The sequence below is a fragment of the Cenococcum geophilum genome, assembly GCF_001692895.1.
Source record: "Cenococcum geophilum 1.58 unplaced genomic scaffold K441scaffold_39, whole genome shotgun sequence".
Taxonomy (NCBI): domain Eukaryota; kingdom Fungi; phylum Ascomycota; class Dothideomycetes; order Gloniales; family Gloniaceae; genus Cenococcum; species Cenococcum geophilum.
In genome coordinates this window covers 601,918-622,163 of record NW_027137597.1, presented here as the reverse complement: position 1 = coordinate 622,163, position 20,246 = coordinate 601,918, and the positions used below count along the sequence as shown (strand labels likewise).

The window sequence follows — 20,246 nt, the reverse complement described above, 5'->3', positions numbered from 1 at the left end:
CGCAGTCTTCTTGCCACCATTTCATGTATATATACCACTTGATTTCCATAGATTTACAATTAAGTCGCTCATTCAATTCTTCCACACTGCAAAGCTTACACTTTACGTACGATTAAAAAGGCCCTTATTATATATATTACCCCAAAACTGCTAACTAAAAGTAAACCTACGAAGATGCGATTAAGATACTTAATACGGAGGAGCTAGAAGTTAAATGTTGGGCAGAGTTCGCACAATAAGAGAAGGATAAGGAGGCTAAGTGGACAGCTAAAAGGTAGAGATTTCCGTTGAAAAGGGCCATTTAGGAGATATATTGGAAGAATTATTAGTAGAGGAGGAATGGGCGTTCTAGAGGAGGCGTAGACAATATACTGTAACCGACTACCGGTACTATGCCAAAATACCTGCGTATCACCTGCGTATCGACTACGTATCGCCTGTGTATCACTTACGTATCACGCTGTTTTAGTTACGTAGTAGTCTCCCCTTTCATCTTATTACCTGTGCCTTCCTCGTGTATATAGAGAGGCTCTAGAGCTACATCTTACAATCAAGTCGCTCATTTATTTCCCACACTGCAAAAGCTTACATATACGCTACTTATACAAGGTAATCGTACCGTACTTAATTCCTTTTTATAAAGAGATTATATTATAACGGCACAATTTAGATATATTTAAGTATGATTAACCTAGCTATGTCTTTTAGTAAGATAACGCTCCCTCGCACTCTAGTAAGTGGACTTTACGCCTCCTTAAGAAAGAAGGTATCCCGTTATTAAAGTATATAGGCAACTCCCCCGATATAAACGCCATTAAGGGAGCTTAGATGCCTATAAGGATTCAAATAACTTAGCAATGGGGTGCCCCTTATACTCTAGGGTGGACGGATAGAGCGTAGAGAGGTGCGTGGGATGACCTCCCATAGGCAAAGATTAGAGCTCTCGTCGCTAGAATGGCTGCCATTAATACCCTTATTATAGAACATAAAGGTAGAAATAATTTTCACGGGTAGTACTTAGATTTTGGTGGGGTTGAATCGCGATTTAAGGTATTTTTCGTGATGCGCATTTCTACTTTGGTGAGGCTCGCTTAAATATGGGTTAAATCCAATGCCGCGCGCCTTTGTAAACTTTAATTATTGAATTAACTACTATAATGGTTCGAAATCGTGAAACTAAGGACGAAGATTTTGTTTAACCTACCCAATATCCTAAACTACCGTGTGGGGTTGCAAGAAAATCACCCCCTGAGTCCTCACCACTGCCTGATTTCGAGTATAGCAGAACGACTGACCGCTAACGAATGCGGTTAATTGATTGGTCGAGCTCGGGCCACAAAGTTATTGGACGGGTTTAACTATGCAAGGGATAAGGAGACTTTAGATACATTATTAGCGTACGTAGTAAAACTTTTTATACTCTATAACAGATATTAGAACCCCTTTAGACATATAAGATCTTTTCCGGAATGAGGCAATTAATCTGGAATCAAGCCGGTTAAAGCGATACACAACTCATTCTGGAACAAGGATAACTCGTTCCGGAATGAGGCAGAAATGTTCCGGAATATCGTGTCAGCAGTCGGAACAGTTCTCTTGGCCAGAATGCATTCACGCGTGGAAGCAGTTGCGAAGAATACTATCAACGCTGTCTCTCGAACGGTCCTCCGGGCACCACCGTCTCTCGCAAGCCCGCCTCGCTACCCACTGTTACAATCCCTCGTGCAAATACGAGCTCTGACTCCATCATGGAGTCAAGGCCAGTGGGATCCTACCCAGCCACTGGCATCGATGTCCTTATTGTAGGCACAGGGTTTGCTGGTTTGACAGCAGCTATCGAATGCACTCGCAAAGGTCACAATGTGCAAATTCTTGAAAGAAATGCAACCACCAACACTGCGGGTTAGTGCTAGTAACACTCAATCAAGATTATAGACCCCTAATCATTCATATAGGAGACATGTTCTTCATGGGCCTCAGCGCAACCCGATTCTTCAAGCACTGGCCGGAGCTCGCAAAAGAGTTTGACTCGATCTCTCTTCACGATACCTGGCTTGAGACATTCAAGCATACTGGTGAAATGATGATCAAGCCTTTAAAGATGTCGGATCGACTGCGAGCTCAAGGACTGGATCCTGATACTCCGCCTGGTACCTTTCAGATGCGACCTCTTGTCTACAAAGTGTTTGTCCGCCAGGTTGAGAAGCTCGGCATCAAGTTAGAATATAACCGCCGTGTGGTTGACTATTTCGAGGACGAAAAGACTGGCAAAGGCGGCGCTATCACTGACGATGGAAAGCGGTACGAGGCAGATGTTGTCATCGCTGCAGATGGAGTTGGCTCAAAGTCGCAGAAGCTTGTAGGCGGGCAAGTCAGAGCTAGGTCTTCTGGCAGAGCTATATGGCGCGCTGCATTTCCCATTGAGCATCTTGACAAGAACCCGGAAGTCAAGGAATTCTTCCATCTGGTCAACGGTACCGAACCTATTGTTCGAACTTGGTTTGGGTATGTTTCGCTTTCTCCCTCATACTCACAGAAACAACTTCTAATTTTGTTCAAGGCCTTCAACATACGCACTCACTCTGACACGAGAAGATTTGATGGTATGGATCATAAATCATGATGTAAGTTTGCTATTTTGGAATTGAAATTACCGTCAAATTTCAGGGCGCAATGCTCACAAGAGCTTAGGTGACGGGCAGTGAAGCTGAGTCCTGGAACCACACCATCGAGGTTGATGAAGTGCTCGATGGCATGGACCAAGTCCCCGGTCAAGCCAAATGGGCTCCTATATTCCGCGAGCTGGTCAAATGTACTCCTCCAAAGACTATCATCAACTTCGAGCTACTCTGGAGAAACCCCCAGCCAACCTGGACATCCCCAGGCGCCCGTGTCGTTCAGATCGGTGATAGTGCTCATTCTTACCTCCCTGCATCAGGCAATGGAGCAACTCAAGCAATTGAAGACGCCATATCCGTTGCCTCGTGTTTGCAGATCGGAGGCAAGGAGAACATCCCCCAATCAGTGCGCACGCACGTCGGGTTCCGGTAAGTCCACCGCCCCCCCTGGGTCTCCAAAACGGTCATACTCACAGCACTGCAGCTTCGTCCGCAACTCCTGCGCCCAAAAGCTGGGCTTCTCTAACGCCGAGCTCCTCCAAGACACGGACTGGGAAAAAGTGAAGTTCGACCCCCGCCGCGCAGCCCCTAAGCTGCCCAAATGGGTCTGGAGCCACGACCCGGAGGCCTACGCATACGAGAACTACGATAGGGCTGTCGAGTCACTAAAGCAAAGTATCCCATTCGAAGACGACGACCGCATCCCACCGAACTATCCGCCGGGCTACAAGTACGAGCCGTGGAACATTGAGCAGATCATGGATGATATGCGGCAGGGCAAGCCGATTGACTTGGGCCCGGGAGACTGGTCGTGAGTGCCTTGGAGGAGCAGGAGCGGTCACGCCTGGGGGCTGGGTTGGTCCCAGCGATCGGTATTGCTCTTATTGGATCGGGTGATTGATTGAAGAAATGTTATCTGGCGGATGGCGCGGCTCTTCGCTCCCTGATGTCTCATCCAATGTTGTGCTCTACACCCCACTTGTATCAGCCCAATGGCTCCTTAAAAATATCATTTCCTCTCGCCTGGGATAGACGCATCGTCATGCTTCCGTGTGACNCATGGCCTTAGCAGCTCACACTTCTCCTAGGGTACTGCTGAGAACCTCTTGGGTCTCACCGTGCGGAATTTAGGACTCATCAGCTCACCAGAAGCAGCAGGCCCTTGATCAGACCCCTAATAGACTGCATTAACCTCCGGCCCTGCGGGGATGGACCGTCCTTTCGCCACTGTAGGGAATAAGCAATGTGTTGAGTGATCGAGTTATACCAACCGCCGTTAAATTAAACATAAAGCAGGGGTACCACTCCAACTTGGCAGCCTGTGTCGGATCTCCACCGGAAAATTTATTGCGATGTTTAGGGGTTGGAGATTGGGCTTGTCTGACTGTTACACGTCAGCTTCGATGACACTTTGATAGCTGCGCGTCGTGCAGGGAATAGCGTAAGCCATACGGAGGCCCATAGGCTTGGCTTTGGGGTGGTTTGCTACCAAGAGGACGGTTCACAGGATCCGGGCAAGGCAAAACTTACACAGTTCTAAGAATGCGGGGTTGGATGAATATTACATGTTATGTAGGAAGTATAGTATACCGGTAAGCCCACGACATGCCGAAGCTACAGCCAACCCCTATCTACTTACTCGCCTCCCTAGCAACTTACGTACCTTGTTTATCGGTAGTGGTGAAATTGCCCTTTTTCATTAGCCAGGTCTCAAAGTCCATTAGCTGTGGATACATGGCCATCAGCTTCGGGATGTCTACCCGATATCCGTCCGTCTTCCACCACTCCATCATGGGCCGCATCTCCGCGACGACCCACAGCAGCGCTCTGTCGAGGAAGTTAAACGTCGTGCCCGCGGGCGCGCCCGTCGTCCTCTGAGACATGGCGCTGATGTCGTCGAAATCCACCTCGCCGCCAGCCAACCCGAGCGTGTGGTGATCCCACTGCTCTGGATGAGTGAACGTGAGCGCGGCGAAGATGTCAATGTCGGCCGTTGTGATATGCTGCGTCTTCTTCGCGCCGAGCGTATCGCGCAGGGTCGCCAGGAACACCTTGTGCGGGAACCCCGGGGCCAGGTTGTCCATGAAGCCGACGGGATAGAGGACAGTCCAGCCCATGCTGCCGGCATGGTCGCGCAGGTGGTGCTCGATGTGTTATTTTGTCTGGAAGTGGCCGACGGGCGTCGGGTTGCTCCAGCTGGCTTCGTCGCCGCTGCGCTCGACGCCGCTGTAGACGGAGTGCGTGACGTTGTGCTTGACGTTTTCGTCGATGAGGGCTTTGCCCTGCTGGATCTCGCTGTCGGTGGTCACGCCGGGGCCTATAGGGACTTGCACGGAGAAGACGCCCTAAATAGGGGCGGGGTGACCTTGCTGGTGGCTAGAAAGATGGCGGGGATGTCATCAAGGTTGCGTTGAATCAGCTTGATGATGGGGGACTTGGCAGCGAGTTTCTGCGCACTGGCTGAGTTGGTATCGCGAGTTACGGCAAGAATTGTGAAGTCGGAGGACTGGGTGAGGAGGGCGTCGATTACAGCGCCGCCTTGCTTGCCCGTTGCTCCGGTTATGGGGAGAACTTTGTCATTGTGCGGGCGGCGTGAAGGTTATGTGGGGTACTGAGATTGGGGTAAGGAAGTTCGAATACTTCTCCTGAATTCACTTACGACGGACTTCTGAAAGTACTCAGGCATATACAGAATTCGTGAATGTTTGGAAAGTATGTATATGGAGATTTGATAGTGCCCGCATGAACTTCGTACAGACACGCATTATTCACCAATTGGGAATATTACTATATCCTGGTGGCTACTGTAGTGTACCATTGAATATCATCTCAGCCCGCGCAATCCACACGTGACTCTCAGGTAGCAAGGGGGTCTGGAGATAGGACGACTGGGAACGATTGACGCTTGCATTCAGTATATTGAGCTCATGGTGAGTCGATAGTTTTACTGTCAGATCTTTGGCTTAGCATATGATACGGCATTAAAACTAGTGAGCCACACTTTGTTTAGTGGATAAATAATAGATTTTGGATAGGTCCGTGAAATATGGATTTCGTAGATCTGAGTATAAGATTTCGTGGGAAGGTATTAATAGAAGATATGTTACCGTGGAACGTATATCAGGTCCAAGTATCAAAACTTGTGTTCGAGGATCCGCTGGTCCCTACTTGGCTTAATTCTCTCACATGTGAATTCGACAGAAACGAAAAGTGTAATCGTCATCGAACACTGCAAGGGGATCTAGACCAGATAGGATAGAAGCATATGTTTAAACTTACAGCGTGCAAGGACTGAGCAAGTATCAGACCCTCGTTTATCCAGAGTTTCCCTTAGCCATGTCGACAGAGCTATCGATGCGGATGAAAACGGTGCTGGTTATTTATCGACTGCATGTTGACAGCCGAGTGTACAATCGTGATAACATGCATAGCTGTGGCCACCGCATACAGCCTCCAGTCTCCTTTGGCATGGGGTCTCCACGGTAGGTTACCCAGGTCACGAACCTGTATCCTAATGCCCCCAGAGTGCTAATAGGGCGGAAGAATCTGTTTCCAACGGTCCAGCAGTGAGGCCATTGCCGCCCAAGAAGCCTTGTGCGAGCTAAATGCTTAGGCGAAGAAGGTTGAGGGAAGTCGACAGCAAAGCTGGGACTATCATAAGGGACTAAGTGATGGCGTTTCTTATATCTCTTAGAAGTGTTTTTGGAATGTGGAGAAATGGCAGTAATTATACCAACGAGAATAAAGGAAAATGTGATGCTAGTCACGGCGACAGCTTGTGAGATTGGATATGACATTTTGAAATGAAGTGTAGGTCTTGATTGGAGTACTATTTTGGTGGCGGCAGATGCTTTGTTAGTCCTTTGGATTTTAAGGATAACGTTTGAAGAGAGGGCAAAGTTACCATAAATCTGGGACCTCTGTGTTTGTAGTTACCTGGTCTAGCCCGTTTCCCTATATGCTGAGCATGGTAGCAATTAACTACCTAGGTAGTGTAGCAGTGCACGGTGGAAGGTGGCTGAATCGATAAAGCCTCAGGGAACCCTTCAATGACATCACGACTGTCACGGCTCTAATAATCAATCATGCGTGCAACAGCCTGGAGTAGAAGAATACGATCAGTGGGTGTCTTGATGCCCTTTGTGTTTTGAAAATGCAGAGTTTTTCTTTGACTACACTTTTTTCAACCTACATGAGATTTTACGATGCTTTTGCCTTTTATGTTCGCCCTAAGAAAACCTATTGCATGAGTAGAAAGATTGAATAGAAATATAGGGTATAACGATGCCGATCCATAACGCCCGTTCCACACCACTATGCAGTCAGTCTAAGCAATAATGGTATCTAGCACCCAATCCAGCCAGTTTTCCCAAGTCTTCCTATCCCATATGCCGCGCCCGCCCATATCCAGACTCACCTTGTCAGCTAGGACCCCTAACTTAGAAGTATTATCTCCGTTCCCATTAACTTCGCCATTTGTGGCATCGATACTCAAACCCTCTTCTTCTCGCCATTCCCTCTCAGCTTTCTCCGCCGCCCGCCGAATAACCACGTCGTCGTTCTCTGTCCGATACAGATCGCACTTCTCACATTCCGTGCACGCATTCCCGGGATCTTGTCTAAAATGCTGACAGAAATGCGCATAACTCTCTTTCCCGATCTCAACGCGACACACATAGCACATTTGGTAGCCGCACACGCACGTCAGCTTATTACAGCCTGAGGATTTGACGAAACTGAGGTTGCAGGCCGGACAGGTGCGTTTAATAGCGTCTGCCATGGCTCGCTCGACGGCCACGCGGAGAGCGGTACGCGCTGACTCGTGGCATATGTGGATGTCGTGCCATTCGGTGTTACACGAGAGACAGGAACTTCTTCCGCAGAGAGGAGACTGGCAAATGAATTTCAGACCGCGTCGCTTTCGGGCAAGACGGGCCATGGAGGCCTCGAATGGTGCGAATACTGGGATTGGATGGGGGAGGAGATAGTTAATTGTGAGAAACAAGAAAAGTAAAAGGACTAGGAAACGGAATAGCACGCGTAGCATCTCCATATACAGGATATGATGCATGGAGAAAGCGGAGAGGGCAATGACAGGGCGGTTCTTCAGTCGCCAGGCTAGTCGTGCGTTTGGAAGGCGGATTTCATCTATTTCGGCATATGTGCAGAATGGGCATTTGATCAATGGTAGCTGGCATTTGAGAAGCGTTTCAGATGCGGCGCGCTCTTCAAGTCGGCGCCAACTGTCCTCGCCGTCTTTGTCTTCTGATAGTGCTCTTTTGATGAATTCAGACGAAATGCAGCCCCGACAGTCCGTCAGGCCATCTGTAACGGGGGCAATGCAGCGGAGTGTGCAGCGCTCGGAGTTGATGTTGCGAGCCCAGCCTTGACCGTAGAGAGCAGCGTTGATAGAGTGTCTGATGCACCGGAAGCAGATGTAGTGGCCGTCTTCGTCGCAGGTGGAAATTTGTTCCATGGTGTTAGGTGTAAAGCAGCATTCGCAGTCATACAGCTCTCCAGCTTCCTCCGCCTGAGCTTCGTTAAGTTCAATAGCGAGCTCTCGGTCCTTGCTGGTTTGGTCAGCCTTTTGCTTGTTGAGGACAGGTAGGATCAACGTGTCAAAGAGCTCCTTGTCAAGCTCTGCGCTCTTGGTGCAAGCAAGTATTGGTATAGGAGGAGCCCCAGTTTTATGGTCCAGAGTCCGCCATGTGACAAGCGGATGATTTTCCGGGGATGGAGGCTTTCGCCTCATTAGAAAGGTAGTGATGGAGAACCTCCATGATTTTGATACTAGAGCCAGTAGCGTGGGTCTGGCCTGTGTGTAGGAATAGTTATATTCCGCTAGAACTGCTCGGATGGTCGAGTGGCTAAGGCCCTTAAACTCCTGATATAACGCAGTTTTGACAGCATTCTTGTAGACTTCGGTTCTGAACCTGTCCTCCAGAGCTAGTGGAGCTCCTCGAGAGTCATCCTTCCTTCCAGCCTTGTATTTGTACGTGTGCTCCATTTCGTGATGCCGTCGCTCCTGTGGCATCCTATATCGTCCTCGTACCCACTTGTTACCGTGTTTCAGAAGGCTTTCGGTGATGACTTGTAGCCTACTCTCCCCGTCAAAAAAACTGAGCATCTCTCGAAAGACTTCCACCTGTATGTCGGGGAAGAGATCCGTCAGGGCTTTGAGATCCTCATTGAGATCTCGGAGGTTGGGTTCTTCAGGATCGGGGACAAGTGTTTCTAAATTCTGTCGAGATTCATTTGGACTTCGATTGCTTGAAGGAGTACCATCCGGTGTTATAGATCGCCGAGGTCGTTCTTTTGCCCGCCATGGGATTGTCATGAAGACGGAGGTCATGGTTTGGGCGAGTCTGCCTTGAACCGGTGCGGGTTTCTTGTGGCGCAGCTCCGCATTCTCTTGGGCCTGGCAACTTATTAGTGTGAATACCCCCGAATAACTCTATGCCGTTAGATCCATTGATGGAAGTGGAAATCCTATACGATTAGGCGGCGATTTGGCTTTCCTAACTGTCGGGTTGTTGAGTGTGAATGCGTTGTAAGCTTCGCATCGGACGTCAGTCACCCGGTTCCGCGCGGCCTTGATGGCTTAGGCCAGAACACCTGACATATATCGATCATTAGACGGATTTCACCTTGACCATCCACACCCTTTGACAAAAGTTAATTTCGCTCACATATGATTCGCCTGATTTCCACTAGGAGTTCCAGTATGGCCAAAAATAACGCGTTTTAAAACGATTACGATATTATTCGAAGCCTTCAGTTCGTTTCGATGCGTTTAGAGCACACAAAATCTCCCCAGTCTTCCAAATTGTGCATCACATATACGATCTCGCAAGATATGACAAAAGATGAGGGGATTTACATGAAGTCCCGCCTTTGCACTGTTCAAGATCGACCTCTTATGCTACCTAACCAGCAGTGAGTGGTTCCTACTAAGTAAAAGTTGGCATAGCTCATGACTTAGTATACTTACAAGGCATCTCACTGTGAGCACTCCATCGTCTTCTCCGCCAACACGGGATGCACGGCAGCCTCCCGCAATACGCAATGGTGCATCCCCGTCTCAAGCCTTCCGTGAGCGCTGCCCGTGCCCGTACCCCCGCTGTAACCGAGAGTTTACAGGGAGCTCCAGGAAAGGCAACATGTCTCGACATATAAGAACTAAACATGGAGCTCCCAGTAGTTCTGCTCAAGAGTACCCTTGTTCCAAGCAAGGATGTGGAAAGACGTTTAGGAGGAACGACGCGAAGCTGAATCACGAGCGGAAAGAACACCCTGAGTTAGATCGTCTTTCTACAGTTCCTAGAAAGCCGCGAGAAACACGGTTCTTTAGAATAAATATATGGTAAATCAAACGACAACTATGGCTGGGGGTCAGAGATTTAGGATAATTCTATTTAATTACTCGATTCCAATATGGCCAGTTCTTCGTCGACGGTCGGATTAAAACGGATTCCTGACATCTTGGATATGTTCCAGTATTAATGATATATATGATGCGAGTGACCTTAAAACCTTTGATATTTCATTCAAGGATTATATTCTATGTTGTCCTTCTCCCAAGCATTCTACAGCAATTGGATAGAGCGATGAAGGGTTAAAAATACTTAAAAGGTCTCAATAGTTATTCTGAATCGTACCAGAATACCTTGCTAATTATCAGTACCTAAGCGAGGGGCACACCACGACATGATGTGCAGTCAGTCCCCGGGGGCTGTGTCGCAATTCCAACACAACTCACCTCGTCACCGCTATCAAACAATCTCATGCGCTTTAGTACCGCCCTATATCACCCAAGGGAGGTGTTTGTTTCACAATCCATACCCGCAATACGGTGACCGCCGCTCCATTCACGAGTATTTACGATCTACAAGTGTTCAAGGCCGCGGAATTTGGTTCGACAGGTACCAAAGACCACCTAGCCGATTTAGAGGCTACCAAAACTACTTGACCATGTGGTACCTAGCCGTAGCGCGAAATGTTGCTCAGAAACCCCTTCCCAGAAGAAGCTCTTCTAATGCATATAATGTAAAGGATGCCGATGCAGCCCTAGAGTCATTTAATCCGGTTCGAAAAGCACAAAAAGCCGAATCTAGCTTTTCCGCAATAGTTCGTACTCGTTTAGATGTTTTACCATCCATTTCTCAGCGCCGGTTGCAGCGCAAAAGAACTTTAGAGGTGGACGTTGGGTTTGCCTTAGCAAGAGATAAGCACAAGAGAAAGAATCGTCGTATTGACATTACCGGCCTAGCTTAAGTCTTGGGTAACCGTTCGTATAAAGATGCTAGAGTACTGCTCAATTATGGGAAAAGATCTAAGAACGACGACTTCCAGAAGCATTCTTTAGCAAGCTTAATCAAAAATAAAGTAAAACCACAAAGTCCACGAGCACTGTTAGATTCAATAAGGACCGACATCCCAGCTTCCAAGGTCGCACAGGTCGAATCGCAAAACGGAGATACCTACACTACCAAGTTACACAAAAACCTAAAAGATGAACGAACTCTAGCCTCATCGATAGAGCGAAGCATTTCGTCGGAAATTCTCAATCAAGCAGCACAGACTGCTGAATTCAACAAGGCCCTCGGGGCACAGAGATCAAGCCGAGAGCGATATCTGAACGACTACTGGAAGCGACAGCACGAGGCCCCCGTTGCCTCGCCACAACGTCAAGGTACTGTGGATGGCAATCAGGACTTTAACTATGCTCAACTTGCCTTGCAGCAAGCGGAAGCTTCACGAGTGCAAGACCGAGGGCAGCTTGTTGTTTCTACGAGCAACAACCTCAACGCGAACCAGGCCATGGGTGCCTTTGGATCTATAGGCACACCTCAACCTTGACAAGCCCCTGGAGGCATCAATCAAATAAGTAATTTCTCCCTTAACACTCCTCAATTTCGAATAAGTTTTGGAGAAAGCACAGTCATTAAATATCGTCTATCTCTGGTCAATCAAAGTTGGCGAATTATTTTTGATCCATTTACGGAGAGGGGTCGAAGATTGTTCTCTAAGTTTAATGCTTTTAAAGAATACTTGGATAAACTGCAAGTTCTTAGGATGCTAATCAAGCGGGAACAGCCAAAGAGTCCACTACAATAGTCAAAAGCCCACCTGAAATATCCATCCGCCAGAATCTTCTAAGCGGAACTTACGAAACAGGCGCTGTCGGGATATTCAAGGAGACAGAGCCAGTATTGTGTATAAAATACACAATCTCCGAGGATATGACTAAGGGTGAGCAAGCCCGAAACAGGGCTCGTCTTAGCGCTATTGCAGATCGACCAAGGATTTTAAGGAGTAAAAGATCGAGTGTATTAGGTCAACGTTGGCGAACTCGTACGCTCACTCCTGATCAAAGGAAAACTGCAGCACTCATGCGGGTCGTCGGAGCCTGCTCCAACTGTGGAAAGCGCAAGGCACGGGTATGTGAACCTGAGACATTCCCGTGACTTACGCTTATTTTGACTCTAGTGTGAACCCTGGCATCCCGTGCAAATCTCCCCATTTAATTCCGTTACGGTACGCGGGCTCGCTTAATCGCCACCAATCACCAATAGCTGTACTATTTTGGTTGCCCTAGGGAATTATTCTAATTGGCTGGGGGAATTGAATTGAAAGTAATTCAGAACTTCCTCTTCTCCCCCTTTTTCGCCCATGCCGTCGCTAAAACAATACTGTTTCTGCAGAGATCCAGTCGATGGGATTTGGTAATATCGTACAGGTGGAACCTCACGATATTTAACTGGGGCGCGAACAGCTTGAAGTTCTTAGCCAAGCATGGGCGTTTGCTACAATTGCTATGAACAGTTAGTGGCAATCAGGCGAAATCACTTTTGCCTAAGGGGGGTGACGCTGGTCGTGCACATAGCTGTAAGATGAAACTTAAGAACTTCTAGTAGTGGCCTAATTCATGGGAATCTTGGAACTGCAAATATCTAGTTGAGGAATTGGGGTTCATCCTTTCAAAGATATATAAAGGTGTATGGGTGGGCAATTTAGAGAGTAGGTATTAATACAAGGACGCAGTGTCCCATGCCGTGTTTCCCTCAACTAGATAAATATCTATAATCACATCTGAAGCAATGCACAAAGAACTCCGCAAATATGCCATACCGCCGATCCACCAGGACCAGAACGCCTCCTCTAAGAGGCCTATAACACGCACTCAGAACTTCCCACTTTCTCTCCTCCCAATTCCAAGTCCTCTGTACTGCGCGAACATTTCAGGCGCTACTGCTGATCCTCTACCCTCCCCAAATCCACCAGGTGTACTCATACGTTTCAGAGGACTTCCTTCTCTCTTGGAAGGAGTGCCCTCTCGCCTTCTTTCTCCATTACCATCCTCACGAAGGAAATTCGTTGATGCAGCTTTACGCAGGGGTGAGGCGGCATGTGAATAAACACCCAAACTGCCTCCGTCTCCACTCCCAACTCCGGAAGGCCGGAACTGAGGCTGACGGATAGCTGTCGGGGTCCTCGAGGGACGGATGGGAGAAGAGTCACCCACTGTAGATGTAGCTGCGGATACAGGTGGAAAATAGCCGTTTGCAGGAGTTCCGAGTGACGGGGTTATAGAAGATCGTGGAAGGTGTAGATTCTGTTTCGAAAGGAGATTGTCAGGATCATATTGCGGAGCATAGCTTGGATTAGGGTTTGTGCGAAAACCGCGGTTGATTATAGTAGTTGGAGTATATGTGTCGACTTCGGTAGCGATTGCGCCAGAATCGCGTCGATTTGAGGGTGGCGTCTGGGTCCCGACGTTGCGAACAGGTTTTTGTAGGGACGGATGCACGAATTTTGTGTCGTATTCGTGCAATACCTCCTTGTGTATACGAGCAGAATCCCTCGACTGTTGGGAAAACGACGCTTGAAGCAAGCTCAACTGCACAGAGAGCAAAGCTGCTAGAATCATTGTAATTACGACCGTCACACTAGGCCGTGGGTCTAGTGATGTGACGGGCAGGAAAAGCCAGTATACGAGGACGTGGCCTGGACTGAAAAGGCAGAACAACTGAAGACATAGCGGGCTTGGATCCCACACTGCCAGCTCCCAAACATCCCTTGCAGCGTCCGGGTGAGCTCGAGATTCAGCATTTGTTGATGCTATTATGCTAGAAAGAAGCCGTAGAGGCGAAGATGATATGGGTGACGAATCGACGCGGACACGGTGGGCCGAAGGAGTGGAAGGAGGTGCATCGATGGATTGCTCGAATAAACGGTAATGACGCCGACGGTAGAATGTATAGAAAGCATTGGAGAGAGAAATTAATGTAAGAGAGTGGACGATAAACATCGACTAAATGTTGCAAGAGTCAGCATTTGCAATTTAGGGTGAAAGAGTCGCTGTTAGCAGACTTCCAAATTCATGAAATGAAACAAATGCAAAGGAACACCTACAAGCCATAATAGCCAACCACTCCCTCTTCTGCTTCCATAGTCTCCAAAAACATCATCATCTCCGGAACTTCTTGATACTCCTGTGTTCGCTTTCGCAATGATGAATACCAGGTTCACTCCTACACCGATCGGTATAGCCCATGCTCTCTGAAAGTCATCCCAGCCGTTGCCATTAAGCTCCTCCGAGACCCATAATAGAAAATCCCACGGATTCAAATACGCCTTGATACGCTCAGAAAGCGGCGCACGGCGTATGAGGCGGGGCATTAGAGCGGTGTTTGGTGGTGAGGTTGCAGGAGGCGAAAACACGTCGAAGAGAATCAAGAAGTGGATATATAAAAGTTCTCCATGAAATGATCACACGCACCTACAAAACGTAAGAAATAGCGTTCACTTCATTTCTGTTAGTGAAAATGGAGTGATCACGACGTTTGTAAACAATGTACTTTGAAATGTCTCAGAACGGCTAATAGTTGTTCCGGATACGCAGCGTATCATCCCGCGATAGCTTGACCTCTTTGCGACACCAGCTTCACCACCAGAAAGCATGGCAGCTCCAACTTCCGCATACAAGGATAGGCAGTTTCTTGCAGTCATTGGGGATGAAGTGGAGCCTCACTTTCTAGCTCTCTTCCCAGCCATACTAACTTATATCTCAGGACTCGGTAACAGGTCTACTTCTAGCAGGCGTTGGTGTAAGCTTAAACCCTTCCATACTCCATGTCTTAGCTAAAAATTGATTTAGCATGTTACGCAACCCCCAGACTCGCAGAAAAACTTCCTCGTTGTCGACGCTAAGACCGAGAACTCGGCCATTGAAGCTGCATTTGACCGCTTTACGAATGAGCGGAAAGACATTGCCATTCTTCTTATAAACCAACACGTAAGATATGCCATTATCAATGCTTTCAGATTGCTTCTGTTCTTTCTCCGTATCAACTTCTCTATTCTGCTATAGAAACAGTAAAACAACCCCGCTAACACAACGTGATTTCCAGATCGCAGACCGTATACGTCACCGCGTAGACACCTACACAGCTGCCTTTCCTTCTTTACTCGAGATACCTTCTAAAGACCATCCTTACGACCCAGAGAAAGACAGTGTACTGAAGCGCGTCAGGCGGTTGTTCGGAGAATAGATTACCTTATTCTCCTTGCAGCTTGTCTTTCAGCAATCAATAACTCCATAATGTCCAAGAACATTCATTTACTGCGTCCAAATGAATCATATGTTTGTGTAGTCGTATGGGTGTTGAATGTAGGAGTATATGAGCCCGGGTGGTGGAATACTCTTGTAATGGCCTTCTCTGTTATTATCAGAGAAACATTGTGGATATATTGACTGGCTGCTGCGGCCAGTAAAGTATACGGATCAGGATTTAGGCTATGTCGTAAGACAGCATCCTTAAGGTGCATCAACAAGATATCCAAAGCCAAGAGTAAAAATGATCGTTTATCTTTAATATGCTCCATCGATAATGATTCGGAAGAGACCGAATCGCGTACATAACGACATTGGAAATAGACCCTTGTTTCTTTAGAATGCGCACTAGTACAAGTGTGAAGAGAATCCGAACTGAAAGACACAGTGGTATCGGAGTCCATTCCCAAGCGAGAGCAAAGGAACTTCAAAAATGCAACATAATGAAAAGGCAATCTCGCCATTATCTCGTATCATCCAAACTTAGAAGTTCAAGTCCTCAGTACTACAGCTTCGCAATTCACTCTCTCCTTCAATTTACAGGCCTTACTATATCCTAATCCTCATATACCTTAACGATGCTAACAATTGTAAGCTCCCTACATGAGCTCGCCATCTCTTTATTTGCCGAAGTGAACATCAGCAGTGAGACAAGTGATCTTATCGCCATCCTTGGTGAAAACGTCGGCCATAACATGGTACTCCCCCTATACACGCGATATTAGCCTTTCTGTCTTCCCCATCCACTCTAGAGATAAACATAATGTTGGACGTACTGAGGGGATCTGGCTGGGCAAGTTCACACTCTTAGTTAACTCCAGCGGGCCCTTCTCGAGTGGACACTCGAGATCTACATTCTTGACTTGATTACATAGGTCCGTTTCCTGGTTGATGAGCGTGATGAGACCGTATTTGACTTGCAAATGGATCTTGGCGCCGTTTTCGACAGTTTTCTTCAGCACACCCGTTGCTTTGATATCGAGAGTTTGACCACTGTATGAGAGTATCAAATTAGCACATGACAACAAAGATGGATATATGCGGTGGGTAATCATAGCAGAAGCAGTAGACGCAGAAGCAACGATACTTCTCAATCCGGCTTCTGTGTGGCTGGAGGGTTTACAGAGAAATGGAGTGGAATAGCTTACGCTTCCGGGGGATTAGGTGATAAATCGACGGAATCAATCTCCAGAATGTCGGTGGGTGGATTTGAGCAAAAGAGAAGCGGGTTTTCGCCGGGCACTTCCACACTGTTCTCCTTCACAGAGACTTGATTTCCATTAAGCCATGACGATCGGGCAGAGACAGTGATGGTAAGAACAACCGGGAGAAGAAGCGAAGTGAGCTTCATCGTAGGCGAGTGCTACTCTGAGAGAATAGTGAGGTGGTTGAGGTGGAGTGTTAGCGGAAGTGAGCGTTGAAGCTGGAAGCTGGTGGTTGCGGTGGTGATAGCGATAATGAGGCTGGGGCGAAATGGCGCCGCCTTCGCTTGCTGCGGAGTCCAGGCGGGCGGAAAGCGCCGCGATTTTGTTGGTCAGGCTGTCAGACGAAGCTTTCCTGCCTGCGAACCTTTGCCGTTTCCTCTGCCCGATACGGTCACCTGGCACAAAACTCCCGCCGACTCTAGCATTCTCGTTAATTTCCTTATTCAATCACGTTTATATCTTACCTAAGCCTTATGTCTTTGGATAGGGTCACCGTCATTACTTCTGCCTATCATATTGATTTCAATGGCAAAAGCAGGTAAGTGGCTGAAACAATACATAATGTTAGGCAAAATGCCGGTAGGTTCCTTATACGGATATCTCCACAGCTAGTTAGGCAGTAAGTGAAGGAAAGAAATCTGACTACCTATGCTGTCCTTCAGTACGCTTCAATGGAGTAATTTAAGTGCAATTCCCCCTGAAAGGATTGCTTGAACCAAACTACACGCGTATAACAAACACCATGTATGTTTCGAGAACCACCATACCACCATCTGGAATTTGAATTTGTCATCTCTAACAATCTCCTCCTTCTGCGCCTCTAATTCAGCTATATCCCAGTTTGAAACGATGAGTCTCCCGCTCAGCCACCTCTCCGTGTCTTTGTAAGCCACACGAGTACGGCTGCTGGAATGCTTGCCTCATGTTGGAGATCTATACACCAGTTTGCATATTTATCACGCACCCATTTCTGGAGGAAGTTATACAAGTTTGCAACTCAGCCGGCACTTTCTGGGGACGTGCTCATTCTTTGTTGGAACACCTCCAGGATGCAGCGCATATGCCACAAGACCTTGATCTTTATACTCATTATCAAGGAATTCGATGAACCTTTTCATCGCAAGCTTGCCCATGCCCATGCTAATAGAATAGCTTGCAAAAATACGAGGACATGCTTGAAATGGCAATCACAGCCCTTGCGCCACCTTCGGTAGCTAGGAGCAGTGAGATCAGAGTTCGTGTGACTAGATACACACCGAAAACATTATCGTCAAACTTTTTCCTAAAATCCTCAGGATTGCTTTTCGTAATGAGTTTCCATCCAGCCTCATCGAGAAAGGCTGCGTCGTTCACAATGACATCCAGTCGGCCTTGATGATCCTCGCGAATAGCTTTTGCGAGATTCTCCACATCTGATGTTAGCGTTACATCATACTTCACGACCTAGACCTTGGTTTTCGGGGATATTCCAGGTACACGGCGTGTAACGCCATCGGGCTCATCCTGTGAACGAGCTGCAAGAACAATCCCGCTCGCGCCTGCTTGAGCGTAAGCTACGGTGTACGCTTCTATGAGTCCGCGGCCACCTCCAGTAATCACAACCACAAAAGGGTTCGGTAAAGTGACCTTCAATTTCGGTAAACGGGCTACTATGATATGTTTTGCTTACAAACATCCCCATGTGGGCCTGCGGGGCGGCGACTTCTGTAGCCTTCATCATTATGCTCGATTGTTCAAAGGCTGAGATCAAAAGTCGAAGATACTTTTAGGATGACATTGAGGATTTGATAAAGTAGATGGCAGTAATGACAAGATAATGGCAGACCAGCTTTAAGGACGATTTCTGGTAACTTCGAGACTACGGTATTCTCAGACCGTTCACACCGATCCTAGGCAAGGCAACCATGTGGCGACTAACTAACATTGCACTTGAAACTCAGCGAAGGATCTAGTGCTGATATATGATATAAGGCGTTCCACGAGACATGATCTTTCTTCTAAAAGAAGAAAACGCTGCAAGTGACGTCCAATAAGTACAAAGATATTAAATAAGGTAAGTGTTCATCCTTTAGATCTGCAATTTTTTAATGTTAAAATCCCACTAGTAACATTTAAGACTTCTGGAGGGCCAAATAAAACTCGGATTGCATCCTGTTCAAGATAGCTCATTAGCGCCGACGAACGAGAAAGCGGCGAAAAGACCATTCAAACATTCGCTGGAAACAATCATAGAAGTATCATTAGCCCCCACCTCCAGTAGCGGCACCAAACACCTCCATAGTGTGCTTTACTACCTTCTCAATTCCGTCTTTCTTCCTATACCTCTCAAGACGTGCGTGGTTACGGAGTATATCGCCATCCCAATTTACACAATAACAACCACTTCCCCTCTCACCATTCGAACCAATGGCAATTTCGATGTCTCCTGGGGAAGATGATCGCCTGTCTACCGTAACCAAAGTTGGATATACTTCCGACGTCGCATGAAACAGCATCCTCTCACCCGTCTCACCAACCGGAACGCAGAACAGTTTGATCAGCGGAAACAAAACCCATTTGATCAGCCATTTCACAAATCCCGGGAATTCGCTTTTCTCCATTTCTTGCGTTTGCACAAGACCAGGCCAAATATGCAGGAAGCTAACGCTAGGGTTTGTCGCTGCAAGGCATTCCATGAAGAAGGTGTTCTCAAATGTGGGGTGGCTTATACTCTTCAGAACTGAATATTTCTCTTTAAGCCCGATATCATCAAGTTTCAGGCTCAGCTCTCCACGGCCTGGTGCGAAGACTGAAATGACGCGCGCGCAAGGAGATGTGGAGAGTAATGGGAGGAGGCCAGTTGCAAAGCGCATTCGAGAATAGTACCGCAGTGACAGAACTGTGTCAATTCCTTCAACAGTTTCTTTATTATAAGGCGATGTGAGTAAGAACTTGCGATGACTACGCAGGGAGAAAGGACGCATCTAAAGACGGAGACACCATCGACATACCATTTCGTCCGGCAAATGTCAGGTATCCCTGAGACATGAACAGTAAATCCACTCTCTGCTCCTGGCTTTTGATCTCCTCACACGCTGAGTCCACATTCTTCAGCAACGAGACGTCTTTCTGAATAAAAATGACCGTTGATTCCGGGCTTGAATCTTGACACAGGTTTATAATAGCCTCAGCCGCAGTCTTGTTGCGCCCGACGATATAAATCGTACATTTCTCGCCATGTGCAGCGAGAGCTTTGACAGTTGCTTCCCCAATACCGCTAGTCCCACCTACAAAAAACGGCCACGAAACCGCTGCTGCGAGCTTTGAAGGCTGCGTTTGATGAGCGGATGTTAGCGAGCTTTACCATGGCAATTTGGCACTGCTGCTTTAGAAAGCTATAGATGTGAAGGTGAGTTTATTTTGTTTGTGGTGGGGTGTTACTGTCTTATTCTGTCGACCTGGTGCCGATCACTACTATATTAGGGTTAGATCAGAGGTGCCCGTATATATAGCCTCATTTTCTTCGTAGATCAATCTACATACGAGTTCGTTCGACATATTCACTTCCTCACTTCCACGACACCTGCACTTCAAGCCGGCCCATCAGACGCTTACCTTGAGTCTTCTCCAGTGCCACATCCATAGCGCCTTGTCTATCAAATATAGCTCCTTCTCTAACTCTTAGAGTTTCGGCGAAATACTTAGAGGAACCCGTTTTCGCACGTCGGTGGGATCGGCAACCGGCAAAGGAAGGGCTTCTCAGGGGCCTTCTTTGAATATGAACCGTTGCATGGGAGGACATTCGCGGGAATGCCAGACGTTGAATGT

General features: G+C 47.5%; 11 protein-coding genes across 11 annotated transcripts; 4 read left to right on the top strand and 7 right to left on the bottom strand.

Annotated features, from left to right (window-relative positions):
• Positions 1-1,748: 1,748 nt before the first annotated feature.
• K441DRAFT_688904 (monooxygenase) lies at positions 1,749-3,433 on the top strand (the record flags this gene model as incomplete). The annotated part of the gene is made up of 5 exons (XM_067652244.1): positions 1,749-1,902; positions 1,956-2,505; positions 2,561-2,624; positions 2,692-3,047; positions 3,103-3,433. 5 exons carry the CDS (start codon positions 1,749-1,751, stop codon positions 3,431-3,433), a joined length of 1,455 nt encoding a protein of 484 aa, XP_067500922.1.
• An 840-nt stretch (positions 3,434-4,273) lies between these two features.
• K441DRAFT_688903 (NAD(P)-binding protein) lies at positions 4,274-5,304 on the bottom strand (the record flags this gene model as incomplete). The annotated part of the gene is made up of 4 exons (XM_067652243.1): positions 4,274-4,762; positions 4,796-4,913; positions 4,952-5,160; positions 5,278-5,304. 4 exons carry the CDS (start codon positions 5,302-5,304, stop codon positions 4,274-4,276), a joined length of 843 nt encoding a protein of 280 aa, XP_067500921.1.
• Positions 5,305-5,938: 634 nt separating this feature from the next.
• Positions 5,939-6,427, bottom strand: K441DRAFT_206971 (uncharacterized protein). Its single transcript, XM_067640522.1, has one exon. The coding sequence runs from the start codon at positions 6,413-6,415 to the stop codon at positions 5,999-6,001; it is 417 nt and encodes a 138-aa protein (XP_067500920.1). The 5' UTR covers positions 6,416-6,427; the 3' UTR covers positions 5,939-5,998.
• A 315-nt stretch (positions 6,428-6,742) lies between these two features.
• Positions 6,743-9,154, bottom strand: K441DRAFT_664684 (uncharacterized protein). The gene has a single exon (XM_067649390.1). The coding sequence runs from the start codon at positions 8,968-8,970 to the stop codon at positions 6,946-6,948; it is 2,025 nt and encodes a 674-aa protein (XP_067500919.1). The 5' UTR covers positions 8,971-9,154; the 3' UTR covers positions 6,743-6,945.
• Positions 9,155-9,745: 591 nt separating this feature from the next.
• On the top strand, positions 9,746-9,985 carry K441DRAFT_575042 (uncharacterized protein; the record flags this gene model as incomplete). Its single annotated transcript, XM_067644135.1, has 1 exon — positions 9,746-9,985. A coding segment is annotated over one exon (240 nt), but the record flags the coding sequence as incomplete, so codon positions are not given.
• Positions 9,986-10,328: 343 nt separating this feature from the next.
• Positions 10,329-11,477, top strand: K441DRAFT_679643 (uncharacterized protein; the record flags this gene model as incomplete). The annotated part of the gene is made up of 2 exons (XM_067651289.1): positions 10,329-10,540; positions 10,949-11,477. 2 exons carry the CDS (start codon positions 10,329-10,331, stop codon positions 11,475-11,477), a joined length of 741 nt encoding a protein of 246 aa, XP_067500917.1.
• Positions 11,478-12,538: 1,061 nt separating this feature from the next.
• On the bottom strand, positions 12,539-14,300 carry K441DRAFT_641571 (uncharacterized protein; the record flags this gene model as incomplete). The annotated part of the gene is made up of 2 exons (XM_067646656.1): positions 12,539-13,932; positions 14,028-14,300. 2 exons carry the CDS (start codon positions 14,298-14,300, stop codon positions 12,802-12,804), a joined length of 1,404 nt encoding a protein of 467 aa, XP_067500916.1. The 3' UTR covers positions 12,539-12,801.
• A 280-nt stretch (positions 14,301-14,580) lies between these two features.
• On the top strand, positions 14,581-15,563 carry K441DRAFT_707218 (vacuolar ATP synthase; the record flags this gene model as incomplete). Its single annotated transcript, XM_067653712.1, has 4 exons — positions 14,581-14,640; positions 14,693-14,728; positions 14,779-14,916; positions 15,032-15,563. The coding sequence occupies 4 exons, from the start codon at positions 14,581-14,583 to the stop codon at positions 15,170-15,172; spliced, it is 375 nt and encodes a 124-aa protein (XP_067500915.1). The 3' UTR covers positions 15,173-15,563.
• K441DRAFT_206936 (uncharacterized protein) lies at positions 15,205-15,820 on the bottom strand. The gene has a single exon (XM_067640521.1). The coding sequence runs from the start codon at positions 15,696-15,698 to the stop codon at positions 15,237-15,239; it is 462 nt and encodes a 153-aa protein (XP_067500914.1). The 5' UTR covers positions 15,699-15,820; the 3' UTR covers positions 15,205-15,236.
• Positions 15,446-16,794, bottom strand: K441DRAFT_664681 (uncharacterized protein). The gene is made up of 3 exons (XM_067649389.1): positions 16,383-16,794; positions 16,011-16,227; positions 15,446-15,941 (listed from the first exon to the last, which is right to left on the bottom strand). Exons 1-3 carry the CDS (start codon positions 16,583-16,585, stop codon positions 15,855-15,857), a joined length of 507 nt encoding a protein of 168 aa, XP_067500913.1. The 5' UTR covers positions 16,586-16,794; the 3' UTR covers positions 15,446-15,854.
• A 1,885-nt stretch (positions 16,795-18,679) lies between these two features.
• On the bottom strand, positions 18,680-20,061 carry K441DRAFT_679639 (uncharacterized protein; the record flags this gene model as incomplete). The annotated part of the gene is made up of 3 exons (XM_067651288.1): positions 18,680-19,329; positions 19,430-19,705; positions 20,034-20,061. 3 exons carry the CDS (start codon positions 20,059-20,061, stop codon positions 18,680-18,682), a joined length of 954 nt encoding a protein of 317 aa, XP_067500912.1.
• Positions 20,062-20,246: the final 185 nt, after the last annotated feature.

Excerpts from the sequence above, each read along its gene's own strand:
- K441DRAFT_206971 (XM_067640522.1), bottom strand. The coding sequence starts at position 6,415 with ATGTCATATCCAATCTCACAAGCTGTCGCCGTGACTAGCATCACATTT.
- K441DRAFT_664684 (XM_067649390.1), bottom strand. The coding sequence starts at position 8,970 with ATGACCTCCGTCTTCATGACAATCCCATGGCGGGCAAAAGAACGACCT.
- K441DRAFT_206936 (XM_067640521.1), bottom strand. The coding sequence starts at position 15,698 with ATGGCGAGATTGCCTTTTCATTATGTTGCATTTTTGAAGTTCCTTTGC.
- K441DRAFT_664681 (XM_067649389.1), bottom strand. The coding sequence starts at position 16,585 with ATGAAGCTCACTTCGCTTCTTCTCCCGGTTGTTCTTACCATCACTGTC. Across the intron at positions 16,228-16,382 it reads TCACCTAATCCCCCGGAAGC|TGGTCAAACTCTCGATATCA; the intron begins GTAAGCTATTCC and ends ACTCTCATACAG. Across the intron at positions 15,942-16,010 it reads TGCCCAGCCAGATCCCCTCA|GGGGAGTACCATGTTATGGC; the intron begins GTACGTCCAACA and ends TCGCGTGTATAG.